Genomic DNA, 11,776 nt, shown 5'->3' with positions numbered 1-11,776 from the left:
GGGCAGGGGGCAGACCCAAGTTTCCTGACATCTCCTCCCACTTTATCCTCTGATGTGCCTCCCTTCCCAGGGCACCTGGTCTGACTTTTTCCTCCAAGGAGTTACCTTCCCTGAGTATTGCAGGTATCACTCTGTCCCCGATTCCTTGGCGGACAAAGACTGAGCCCCAGAGTAGGTTGGTCTGGTCTAAACATGTGACCACAAGGATGTCCCCGGAACTGACAGCTCTGGTCATTCCCATCCCCTCTGCCTCTCTGTGCTCTCAGGAGAGCAGGGCCCGGAATGTGAAGTCACGTAGAATCAGCTGGATTGGGAAGCTGGGAGAACCTCATGTCACGTACAGTAAGTCAGGGACAGAGCGCCACCGAGGCAGGGAGCTGTGGCACTGGACCAGAAGCCCTGGAGTTAGAGTGAGGTTCCAGGGTCACCTGGCTCCTGCCCTGTGAGCTGGGACCTCAGCCAACTCACAACTTCCTTGAGGTGTGGTTCCCCACTGGCAAAATGGCAAACAACAATGGTGTCCCCAAGACCAGGTGTGCTGTGTGAAATAAGTGAGATGCTATGAATGGGCCCAGGACTGTGTGAGGCATAAGCACTGTTCTCCCAGTTTTCCCTCCCTCCCCCATCCCATCCTCCCTTCCTTCCCTTTTTCTTCTCTCCCTCCCTCCTCATTTGCCTCCTGGGCTGTAAGCACAGGAAGATGAATCAAGCACAGCTCCAGCCCCTCGTTTAATAAGCCACTGTTTCAGAGGTGGGTGCAGACTCCATGGAGCTAAGACACGGTCCGAGGCTACAAGACCTGAAACAGAGACAGAAACAAGCCTTGGTGAAGAGGAGGGTAAATGAGTTATGCCTCAGGGCACCGAAAAGGTGATGAGGAGGCAACTCTGAACTTGGCCTGGAACCCACCTGCCCTGCCTGCTGGGCCTGGGGCTGAGCACAGGCTTGCAGACTCAGGGCTTCTGCTGGTTCGTTTAAGACTAATAAAGCGGATTAAAACAGGGCCAGGGGCAGAAACATGCCATAGTCCCAGAGCACTTTGGGGTTCCTACCCACTCAGAGGTTTTTTTCTTCTTCCTTTTAAAGATGAGAAAATGGGGACCCTGAGACAGCAGTTGACTTGTCCGAGATCACAAAACTGGCCCCTAGTGGAGCCCAGTGAGACCCATATCTTACTCCATGACCAGAGATCTTTCTGATGCCACCTCTTACTCTGCAGCCTGAGAAGAATGTAGATAAAAGAAAGGAAGAAAGGAAGGAAGGAAAGAAAGAAGGAAGGAAAGAAGAAAGAGAGAGAGAGAGGGAGCGAGGGATTGGGGGGTGGGGGAGTGGATCAGATTCCCTCGATACCTGCAAAGTCCCTGATACTTCCTTGAATCTCAACTAATCAAGGCGGCTTGAGCGTTGTTTGCCACTAAGGACAGAAATCCTTCTAAAATTACTTCTCCCCTCATCTCGTCTGACCTACCACACTGCCTCTTAGAGTCGCTGCCCAAATGAAGAGGTTGGGACACTGGGCAACATGATTAGCCCCTCATTCCGTCAGGCCCCTTCCCGGGGGGCCCTACGGTCTCATCCTCAGGGCTCTCCACTGCGCCCACGCGCGCTGGCACAAAGGTTTTCTGATTCAAGGGCCCCGTGATTGAGGTGGGATCGGAAGAGACTTCATGATTCCCTCCATCGGACCCCCAACCAACTTGTCAGCCAGAAGTAGAATCTTCTGTACATACTATTAGCGTTTTATTCTGATTTGTCACATCTACTTGGGGCTATGTCAGTGTAACCTTCTGAGAGTCCTTCTTGTCAAAACAAAAACAAACATGATATGTAATGACTGGGGGGGCCAGGTTGCTCTGTCCCACAGGCAAGTGCAACCGTCTCTTGCCTCGAGGTGACAGCAAGAAAAGGGGGGTAGGGACTGCAAAGGCAGAAGTGCTTAAATCTTTCTGGACATTGAAACCCTCCACCCAAACCTTTTTTTCATTTTTTTGGTTTTTTGTTTTTGTTTTGGTAGATAAGGAGAAGCTTCTTCTCGCCCAGTCTTCCTGTGGCTGGGAGAAGGCCTTTCTGCAGTTCATTTAAATCTGGTCTGTCCACTATCAAGAGGTGGGAGAGAAGAGGAATTGGTCTCAAAGCTCCCACCCCAGCCCAGGGCCTGGCCTTGTAGGGGAAAGGTTGTGTGTTTATACATCTGAGCATTTTCAGTGATTCTAAGATGACAGGGTAGGAACCATTGCCTTGGGAATGCACATCTCTATAATAAAAATCCCATTTTAGGGGTTAATGTGAAGTTTCCTTTCCTCCTTTATCCAAGAAAAGTAGCATGTCCATAGCGCAAGATCAAAGCGTAAGACCAAGTCTGAACCACACAGGCCTCTGCTTGACAGCTTAGCATCCCAGCGAAGTTAACCCGAAATGTTTCTCTTCGGTGACAGGAGAGTGTGGGCAGGAAAGGGGGGACATAGGCATCGACCGGGGAGAGATGGGCAGAGAGCCGGAAAGCACGCTGAACGGGTTTTTATGAGTTTCTGAGTCTTACGCGCCTATACCTCCGGGTTTCGGAATGCAAAGAGGAAAAAAAACCCTCCCACAGGCTGCTAAGCTAACACGGCCTTCGAATTCCAAATTGAACACACTTTGGTTCTGGTTTTTCAACAGTCTTAAGACCAAGCCGTCCACGGGGAGGAAAGCCAGAGGGGGCCAATTAGGAAGGAAGAAATTAAAGGGAGGATAAAGGAAAGGAAAAAGCCCAGATGAAAGGTCCAGTGGAGAGTGAGTGACAAGGCCGGAGGATGGCAGCCGGCGGCGGAGGTGGGGAAGCGGCTGCGCTGCAAGCTGACAGGTGGGTCTCGGGCCTGGAAGGGGGCGGGTGGGCGGGAGGCCCTCCAACCCCTGGGCAGCGCCGGCCGCCGCGGCGACGCCTCCCGAACCCGGGCCGCAGAGGAGGGGCGGGGAGCGCGCGGGGCGGGAGGCGGGAGGCGGGCGCGCGGGCTCCCACTCCGGCCTCGGCGCCACTCGCCCGCCGCGCTCCGGGCGTCCCTTCTGCCTCCGACGCGCCGCGGATACCCCAGCCTCCGGCTGCCTGGTACGGGGAGCTCCCCGCGCCTGCCGGAGGAGAGGAGCGAGGCCGAGCCGGGGCGGCCCCGGGGCACGATTTGTCGCGGAGACGCGGGGACCAGACCTGAGGATGAGCGGCGGAGGGCGGCCCGGGCACTGACGCGAGTTGGGGCCACGGCTCCCGGCCGCCGGCGGTGCGATGAGCCTGCCAGCGGAGACGCCCTAGCCGGGTGCACGCGCCGGGCGAAGCGCGCAGGTGGGGCTGCGCTCTCCGCGGTGCGCCCCGCGCCGGGCCCCCGCCGGCCGGAGGATGGGCGCCGGCGCCCCGGGGCCGCGCCCGCCGCTGCTGCCCCAGCGCCCGCCGCGAGCCCCGCGTCCGGCCGGCGCCCTGTGCTCATGTACGTAGGCTGGGCGCCCGCCCCCGGGGGGTGAGGGTCCATGTTGGGTGTCCGCGCCCGGGGCGCCCTTCCGCCTCCCTGCTGCTCGGGAGCAGCCCCCCTAACCCAAGCCCAAGTTTGTACATATGGGTGATCGCCCGGGCTGAAGTCCGCCGGGCCGGGGATGGGGGTGGGCAGAGAGCACGGACGACCCGAGCCTGCTTGAGGGGGGTGGGGATGAGGGGGAGGAAGCCACCCGGAGGCGCTCTGAACGGGGGGGCGAGGGGAGTTGGAGGGCTTGGTGGAGAGAGGCTGGGTGGCCAGCATCCTGCGGCGTCTAGGGTTCCATCGGCATAAAGTTTGGGAACCAGAGAGGCTTTCGGAGACAGGCAGAGTGAAGGGGGCTCGCCCCGCCCGCCATCCCCGGCCTCCTCCACCGCACACCCTAGTGCTGCCGGGTCCCCCTGCTCCACCGCCACGACCCCTCCCGGGTCAAAGAAATTAGGCGACTGCGCGTTGCGGCCCACGCAGGGGTCTCTGGTCTGCACCCCGAGTCGCTGAGCGGCTGCTGGGGTGCTGTTGGAGAAGCCACAGCCTCCCAAAGCCCCGACCCGCAACCGGGAACGGGGGTTGGGCTGGGGGACAGTCACGGACCTTTTTCTGGGCAACCGGGCCTCGGGCGGAGGGCGGGGAAGGGGCGTCTGCGCCCCGCACTGGTGGCGTTTGCAAAGTTGTTAGGATGAGTCACCGGGTCCTGGGAGCTTTCTTACCCCCTCGCGCCCTTCTTCCCCAAACACCCTCGGGCAAGCGAGGAAGGGTTTCCCTCTTATTTTCCTGCAGGGCCATCAGCGCCCGCTCCAGTGCGGAATTCTCCACTGAGTCGCCTTTAGGGAAGTGTGGCCGGGACCCGGAGAGGGCGCCGGGCTCCGGAGTTCTGTGGCTCCATCCGAGCCTTGCAGGGGGCGCGGGCCCCGCTAGCTGCATCCCCGCTGCTCCGCCACCCGCTAATCAAGAAGACACGGGGAACACTGCGGGCCGGTGTTTTTCTGGGACTCGCTTCCGTGTCCGTGTCCACAGTCTGGGATGTGTAGGACCCCGGGCCGTGCCCCGGCGCCGGGCATGCCGCCCCTGCCCTCGGGGTCCGGCGCGTCCATTTCGGGAGCCGCCGGGCCGGGCGCGCGCGGGCCTCGGGGCTCAGCTGTGCTGCTTTCTCTCCGCAGGGACGGCGGCTCCAGACTGGCGGCGGCGCGCCCCCGGGCTGTGAATGCGACTCGCCCCTCGACCTCGCTCCCCGCCCGCCCGGCCGCCGGGACGCGGTAGGGGTTGCCCAGCTCCACTGCGATGGCAGTTGGCGCGCTGTCCAGTTCCCTCCTGCTCACCTGCTGCCTGATGGTGGCTCTGTGCAGCCCGAGCATCCCGCTGGAGAAGCTGGCCCAGGCGCCCGAGCGGCCGGGCCAGGAGAAGCGCGAGCACGCGTCTCGGGACGGCCCGGGCCGGGTGAGCGAGCTCGGGCGCCCGGCGAGGGACGAGGGCGGCGGCGGCCGGGACTGGAAGGGCAAGGGCGGCCGCGGGCTGGCCGGCCGGGAGGCGTGGAGCAGGCAGAAACAGTCCTGGGCCGCCCAGGGCGGGGGCGCCGGGGCCGGGGACCTGCAGGGGCGGCCCCGCGGGGACACCCCGCACGAAGAGCCCCCGGCCGCCGCCGCCCAGGACGCGGCGGGCCCAGACCCAGAGCCCACGCCCGAGCTGCCGGAGGAGTACGCGTACCCGGACTACCGGGGGAAGGGCTGCGTGGACGAGAGCGGCTTCGTGTACGCGATCGGGGAGAAGTTCGCGCCGGGCCCCTCGGCCTGCCCATGCCTGTGCACCGAGGAGGGGCCGCTGTGCGCGCAGCCCGAGTGCCCGCGGCTGCACCCACGCTGCATCCATGTCGACACGAGCCAGTGCTGTCCGCAGTGCAAGGAGAGGAAGAATTACTGCGAGTTCCGGGGCAAGACCTACCAGACCCTGGAGGAATTCGTGGTAAGAGGCGAGCGCCCGGGCGACTTTGCCCGTCCCAGGAGAGGGTGAACCGGCTCTGAGTCCCCACTTTGGAGAAGAGGCGCTCTGTGGTTCTCAGAGGTGGGCGGCGCTGTGCCCGCGTCCCCTCAGCACGACCCCTCTTTTTCAGTGCTGAGGTAATTTTTGAAAGCCGTGTGCCCAGTCCACGTGCATTCGCTCGGTCTTCACGATAAAAGGGTTTCCTTAGAGTGAAGCCCGTGGCCCTAAGGCGAACAGACCGAGCAAAATCACTGGCTGTACTTTTAACCTTAATTGGCTGCTCCTGAGTTAAAAGTGTTGCTGCCGAAATGCTCGCCCTGTTTTCAAACACAGGGTAATTTACCCTGCTGTTTGGGATGTGTTCTTGAGCTAATAGCTCATTAAGGGAGACTGTACATATAAATAAGCCGTTTCCCTAGATTATGTGCTGGGTATCAGGCAGATGTTCTAGAAATTAAAAGAAAAAAATGCTTGCTCAATGGATGCCAAAACAAAGTCGACAGCAAAAACAACAAGTCCAGGTTACAGTTAAAAATGGTTTTATTTTAGGTGAGTACTGGTAATAATATTAGTAGCGCTATTTCCTGAATGCCTAGTGTATGTTAGGCTCCAGGCTGCATTTCTCACCTGTATTAACTTAGTTAAACCTCAAACCATGCAATAAAGTAGATTACTATCTACTATCTCCAGCTGATAAAGAAGAGGAAACTGAGACACAGAATATTTCTAAAAGGTGTCGAAGGCAACACAGCTGTTAAGAAGCAGATTCATGTGTCAAGCACGCTTTTACCCCCTACACTCTTATTTGAACCAAAAGCCCAGCCCCACAGGGGCACTGGCGTGGATGGAGATGCCATCCAGTGCTTGTGCTGGCCGGCGGGGTGAACTCCCCCCGAAAGCCCTGCTTCTTCAGTACCGAGCCTGGGAGACAACTGCATGGCTGCTCAGTCATTCCAGTCCCCCGTGGTCGGCTCAGTCCAACTGGACTTGGCCAGTTGACTTGGCATGCCGGAGGTTTCCCGGGCAGCAGAGGGCATCCTGGCACCTCCAGCCCCCAAAGCTGAACAAGGAGGCAGGTGCGAAGGAATCCTTCAGGGTGCCCAGACCATAGCCTCTGAGATCTGCAAGTTGAGAATGTGCCCAGGATGTGACAGCGTGTAGTGAGTTTTAGGAATGAATTCCTGAGTGTTGTAGAAATATTAATATAAAGCCGAGAAGGACAGATCTATAGGTAATGTACAAAGTGTGGAGATGCTGGGATTTGGTTAGAAAAGATGAGTTTGCATTCTGGTTTTGCCACTAATGGGCTGCATGATGGGAACAAAGCACATCTCCCCTCTGGCTTTCTTTTTCCTCATCTCTAAGGTAAGGGCCCGAAATTCCTTAAGGCTCCTTGGAGTTCTAACAACCTGACACCCAGGGTTTATCTCCAGGCAAACCTGTTTAAGACAGTTCTTGGCTTCAGCCCTTTGGAGAGACAGACAACCTTGATGAGAACCTGCTAGGAACCAGGCCCTGGCCATACTACAGAAGTAAGCCTGGAACCCTGCCCTCAGAATGCTCCTGGAGGACTGGGGAGCCGGGCAGATGCCTCCCCAGATGTTCTGGGGTGCAGCCCGGAAGTGCATAAGTAATGCTGGCCATGGGAGCTGGTGGAGCCCAGAGGAGGGGCCTTCCGTGTTGGCCTGGGATGGGGCTGTAGCCAAACGATTCTCTGGAGTTTTAGATTCATAGGAAAATCTAAGTGTTACAAGATCAAAGACGAGGGATTAGTTTTTAATTAATACCATTTATTGTTTGCACTGTGTGTAGTTCCATAGTCGTTTCTTATAGGTGTCCATGAGGTAGGATGAGGAATTACTAGCATTTTGATCTCAAAAGCCCAAACGCATCCCAGAGCAGCCATCACAGGTAGAAGGAAGAATTCAAACTTCTGTTCTGTTATTCATTGCTAAGTGCTGGATGCCATGAAGCTGCCTGTGTGTATGGGGGTGGGAGGTCGTTTTTTTGTTTGTTTGTTTGTTTTGTTTTTTTAACATCTTTATTGGAGTATAATTGCTTTACCGTGGTGTGTTAGTTTCTGCTTTATAACAAAGTGAATCAGCTATACATATACATATATCCCCATATCTCTTCCCTCTTGCGTCTCCCTCCCTCCCACCCTCCCTATCCCACCCCTCTAGGTGGTCACAAAGCACAGAGCTGATCTCCCTGTGCTATGCGGCTGCTTCCCACAAGCTATCAGTTTTACACTTGGTAGTGTATATACGTAAATGCCTTGTATTGTATTCCTGTTTTCAAAAATTGGTGCATAAGTAGAATGTGTTTCCCACTCTGAGATGGGAGATGATAGCAACTAAAGGGAGATTGGAAAGATTATAATCTCAGTAAGAATTAAAATACCAATAAAGCTATTTTTAAAGTATTAAGCGCATCTTTCATCTTCAAGTGATCCTTTGTTCTTAACTTTCATCCAGTCATTACCAGATGCTAGGATGACACTGTGCACAGCTGCTATAAAATTTTCATTATATTCCTGCTCCTATGATAGGTACAACTGCATAACGATTGCGTTGTATATATCATGCTTGTTCATTCTGTTAGTATCAGGAACGCTCGTAAGGCATTTCCCTAACTTAGTGTGGCTTTGTGCAAGTTTCATTCCATGAACAAAAGAGGGTGCGGTGCTTTCTGGGAGTGTTGGAAGGATAAACATAGAGGGGTATAGGGTCAGCTGTGAGTCCAGGGATTTGTGGGGCACAGCTGCTCTTGTAGCTGCTCTGGGTCCTCCGGGCTTCCAGGAGACCCATGAAGGCCTGCAGTTTGCACAGCACACAGTACACGGAAGACAGGAAAGGAACGCATTTTACATCTGAAGCGCTTTGCGCTTCTCTGAAAAAAATGTAATTCAGTGGAGGTTGTGGTGCCATAGGGTCATGTCTGGAGCGCTCCCGATCATGGCCAGGTCAGGGGAGGTGAAAGGCAGGCTGGTTCTGGGCCTCTTTCCTTGGGAGGCACACAGGCGCTTTCTGTCCTCTGCTTTCCGAGAGAGAGTCGGTTACTGAGGGAGGCTGGGAGCTCGTGGTGGGTGCCTGAGAAGGTGGAACCCCGGATCCTTGTGCCTGTGATGCTATTGCGCACATGTTCCGGACAGAGCATGTCTCTTCCCTGCCCTCTCGTGCTCCTCTGTCCTGGGTATGTGTCTGCAGTCCCTGTGCCCGGTGCACAGTGAGGCCAAACAAACCGAAATGTCAGAGTTCGGAGCCGAGAAAGGTTTATTTATCACAGGGCCACGCGAGGAGAATGGCTGACTCATGCTCCAAAGACCCAGTGGGTTTCAGGGAAGAAGGTTTTATAGGCAAAACCTGGGGGGCGGGATTCAGGGTGCGTAACCCTCCTCTGATTGGTTGGTGGTGAAGTCACAGGGCGGTGCTCCAGGAATCTGTGCTCAACCTGAAGTCACCATCCTCCACCGGGATGGGGGCCTTAGTTCCTGCAGAAGAACTCAGGGATATGTATCAGATATCTGTGCCCATCCCTCAGGAGGAACTGGGACCCTCCCACATCCTGCCCCTGTTTCCTCCTGCATTTCCTCACTCCCCTAATTAGTGACTATTTGAATCTGCCCTTTGGAACTCAGGGAAGGTCTTGGAGGCAGAAACCTTTTTCCTACAAACAAGAAATAGAAAGCACAGAAAGGCTTTTGTACTTGGGAGGGCCCCACAGGGTCCTGCTGGGTTTCACTCTGCCCAGTTTTCTCTGTACTTCAGTCCTGTCTTTCCCCTTCTCACCAAGGCTCTTTACCCCATTCAAATTCCCATTCCTTACAGCCTGGTTGATCTCAGGCAGATGTCAGCAGAAGACCTTCAGTGAAATACTGTTAAGCTGCTAATAACAATTAGAGTAATACCCTCATCCCTCCAGGGGTGTTTGCAGTTTAATTTGTATATTCAAATCAAAACAGAGTTACCAGTAGAATGTCCTCCACTGCCTCTGAAATTATACCAAGTGTCCTGTTCTTACAGCAGCAGGCCTCCAACTTTGAGTAAGGAAGCTGGTCTATTCGTTTATAATTTTTATACACGAATGCTATTTCACGTGCTCTCTTGCTTCCTGGGGCAAGCCATTTGTATGACAAAGTACCACAGACCTGGTGGCTTAAACAGTAGAAACTTATAGCTTCACAGCCCTGGAGGCTGGAAGTCTGAGATCAAGGGGTGGGCAGGGCTGATTCCTCCTGAGGCCTCTCTCCTCAGCATGTAGAGGACCGCCTTCTCCCTGTGTCCTCACATGGTCGGCCCTCTGTGCATGTCTGTGTCCTGATCTCCTCTTCCTATAAGGACACCACTCATATTGGATTAGGGCCAACACATATGACCTCATTTTACCTTAATTACCTCTGTAAAGACCTTGTCTCTAAATACAGTCACGTTCTGAGGTATTGGGTTTAGGACTGCAACATCTGAGTTTGAGAGGGGACACAATGCAGCCTGTAACATAGGGTCAGTGACCAGAGTTGACCTCGTAGGCCTGGGTCCAAGGAGGTGTAGGGAATGCAGTGGGGCAAGGATGCATCAGCAAGTATGACTGGAAGAAAGAATTAGTAGAGAAGGCACAGAATGATGGGTAATACACGGGATGCCTCATAAACATAATTAAGCCGCCCACCCAGATTTTGGTGATTTAGTGTCTATTCCATTCTGAGCTCCACTTCAGGAATTACTGTGCTACTTACTTACGTCAGTGGGTCCTTGTATCATACGTATGAGGGCCTCACTTTTAAATTTGCCCCTGAGAGCTACCATACATGCCAGCAGCAAGTCAAATTTGAAATTCATTAGTTAAAACACGATTCCATTTCGAGCAACAAAAGAACTTGTTCCCCTCCTGGGAATCCTGATTTCTGGGGAACTGTGAAGACAGAAACAGAGTCTGCAAGCTTGTTTCCGTGTTTTGTAGAACCTAACAGAATGCATGCGACTCCCTGAGATGCAGGAGAACTGAAATTTCACTTTGCTTTTGGTTGGGATGATATCAGTTCTGTGTGTCCACGTTGGTTACCGTACCCGATCAGGTCTGACTGGCAATTGTATTAAGTCTTAGAAGAAAAAGAGAAAATGAATTATTGATACGTGTTGCTTGCTGGGCTGTCTTGCAAAGCATGGGGACTGTTGGACAGAAGATCAGTGAACGAGGTAGTCACAGGTGAGATGACCCAGGACCACTGAGTCACAAGCCTCTCCTGGCGCCTCAGCAGCCGACTTGTTGCAAAATCTCCTTTCTCGGAGTTTATTAATGAAAAACAACTTACATGAAATTTGGAATCAAAAGCTCCATCTCAATAGATCTCTACTGCAATTATGAGCAAGTGCCAATAAAGAGAAAGACACAATCTCCATATTTTTCAGTCTAATAGTATTTATATTCTTTTGACTGATGTTACTTAGACCAAAACAACACCATTATTATTTTCCTTCGCCGAGGAACATGAACTAAGTTGTGTAAAGTCGATGTTCTTTCCTGTAAGTCAGTTTCATGTGCGCGCTATTGCTACGACTGAATTTGTTTTGGCTTCTAGGAAGATTTGGCAAATTCTGAACTTCTTAGTTTCTGCCCTTCTGTTCAATGCCATTTAAATGTTAACTTTTTTTTTTAAAGAAAGGAGAGTACATATGGTTTCCCTAGACCTTTCAGATGCGTCCCTAACTCAGGTAGGGGAAACCTAACGTGAATGACCACGCTTTTACATGCTCCGTGCAGTACTTTATTTGCGCGTATGAGACAAATGCTATAAAAGTTCCTACAGGACATTTGGTCCTATCCAAAACTTCCATAAAACCTCTGGTCCATAAGATATTCCATCTCTGCCAAAAGGTCCTTGATATTTGCAAGACCATTTTGTCCGGTCCAAAACTTACGTAAGATATTTGGTCCATAGTAGAAGGTCTTTGTAGCAACATGGATGGATCTAGAGATGATCATACTAAGTGAGGTAAAACAGGCGGAGAAAGACAAATGTCATATTATATTGCTTATATGTGGAATACAAAAAAAGATACAAATGAGCTTCTTACAAACGAGAAATAGACTCACAGACATAGAAAACAAATTTATGCTTACCAAAGGGGAAAGCAGGGGGAGAGATAAATTAAGAGTTTGAGATTAACACACACACACCACTATATATAAAATAGATAATCAACAACCACCTACTGTATAGCACAGGGAACTGTATTCATATCTTGTAAAAACTGTAATGGAAAAGAATCTGAAAAATTATATATACTAATATAATATAATACTGA

General features: G+C 53.2%; 1 protein-coding gene across 1 annotated transcript in view; it reads left to right on the top strand.

Annotated features, from left to right (window-relative positions):
- The first annotated feature begins 4,763 nt into the window (after nucleotides 1-4,763).
- Nucleotides 4,764-11,776, top strand: part of VWC2 (von Willebrand factor C domain containing 2) — a 108,459-nt gene continuing 101,446 nt past the window's right edge. Inside the window, exon 1 of the mRNA XM_022593216.2 lies at nucleotides 4,764-5,453. Within this exon, the coding sequence (XP_022448924.1) occupies nucleotides 4,776-5,453 (678 nt within the window). The 5' untranslated portion in view covers nucleotides 4,764-4,775. The remainder of the gene's footprint in view (nucleotides 5,454-11,776) is intronic.

Source organism: Delphinapterus leucas, chromosome 9, assembly GCF_059928025.1.
Source record: "Delphinapterus leucas isolate spDelLeu-1000000601 "Yukka" chromosome 9, BTC_Dleu_Yukka2, whole genome shotgun sequence".
Lineage (NCBI taxonomy): Eukaryota > Metazoa > Chordata > Mammalia > Artiodactyla > Monodontidae > Delphinapterus > Delphinapterus leucas.
Note: the sequence above shows the minus strand (reverse complement) of the source record. Positions and strands in the feature narration are given on the sequence as shown.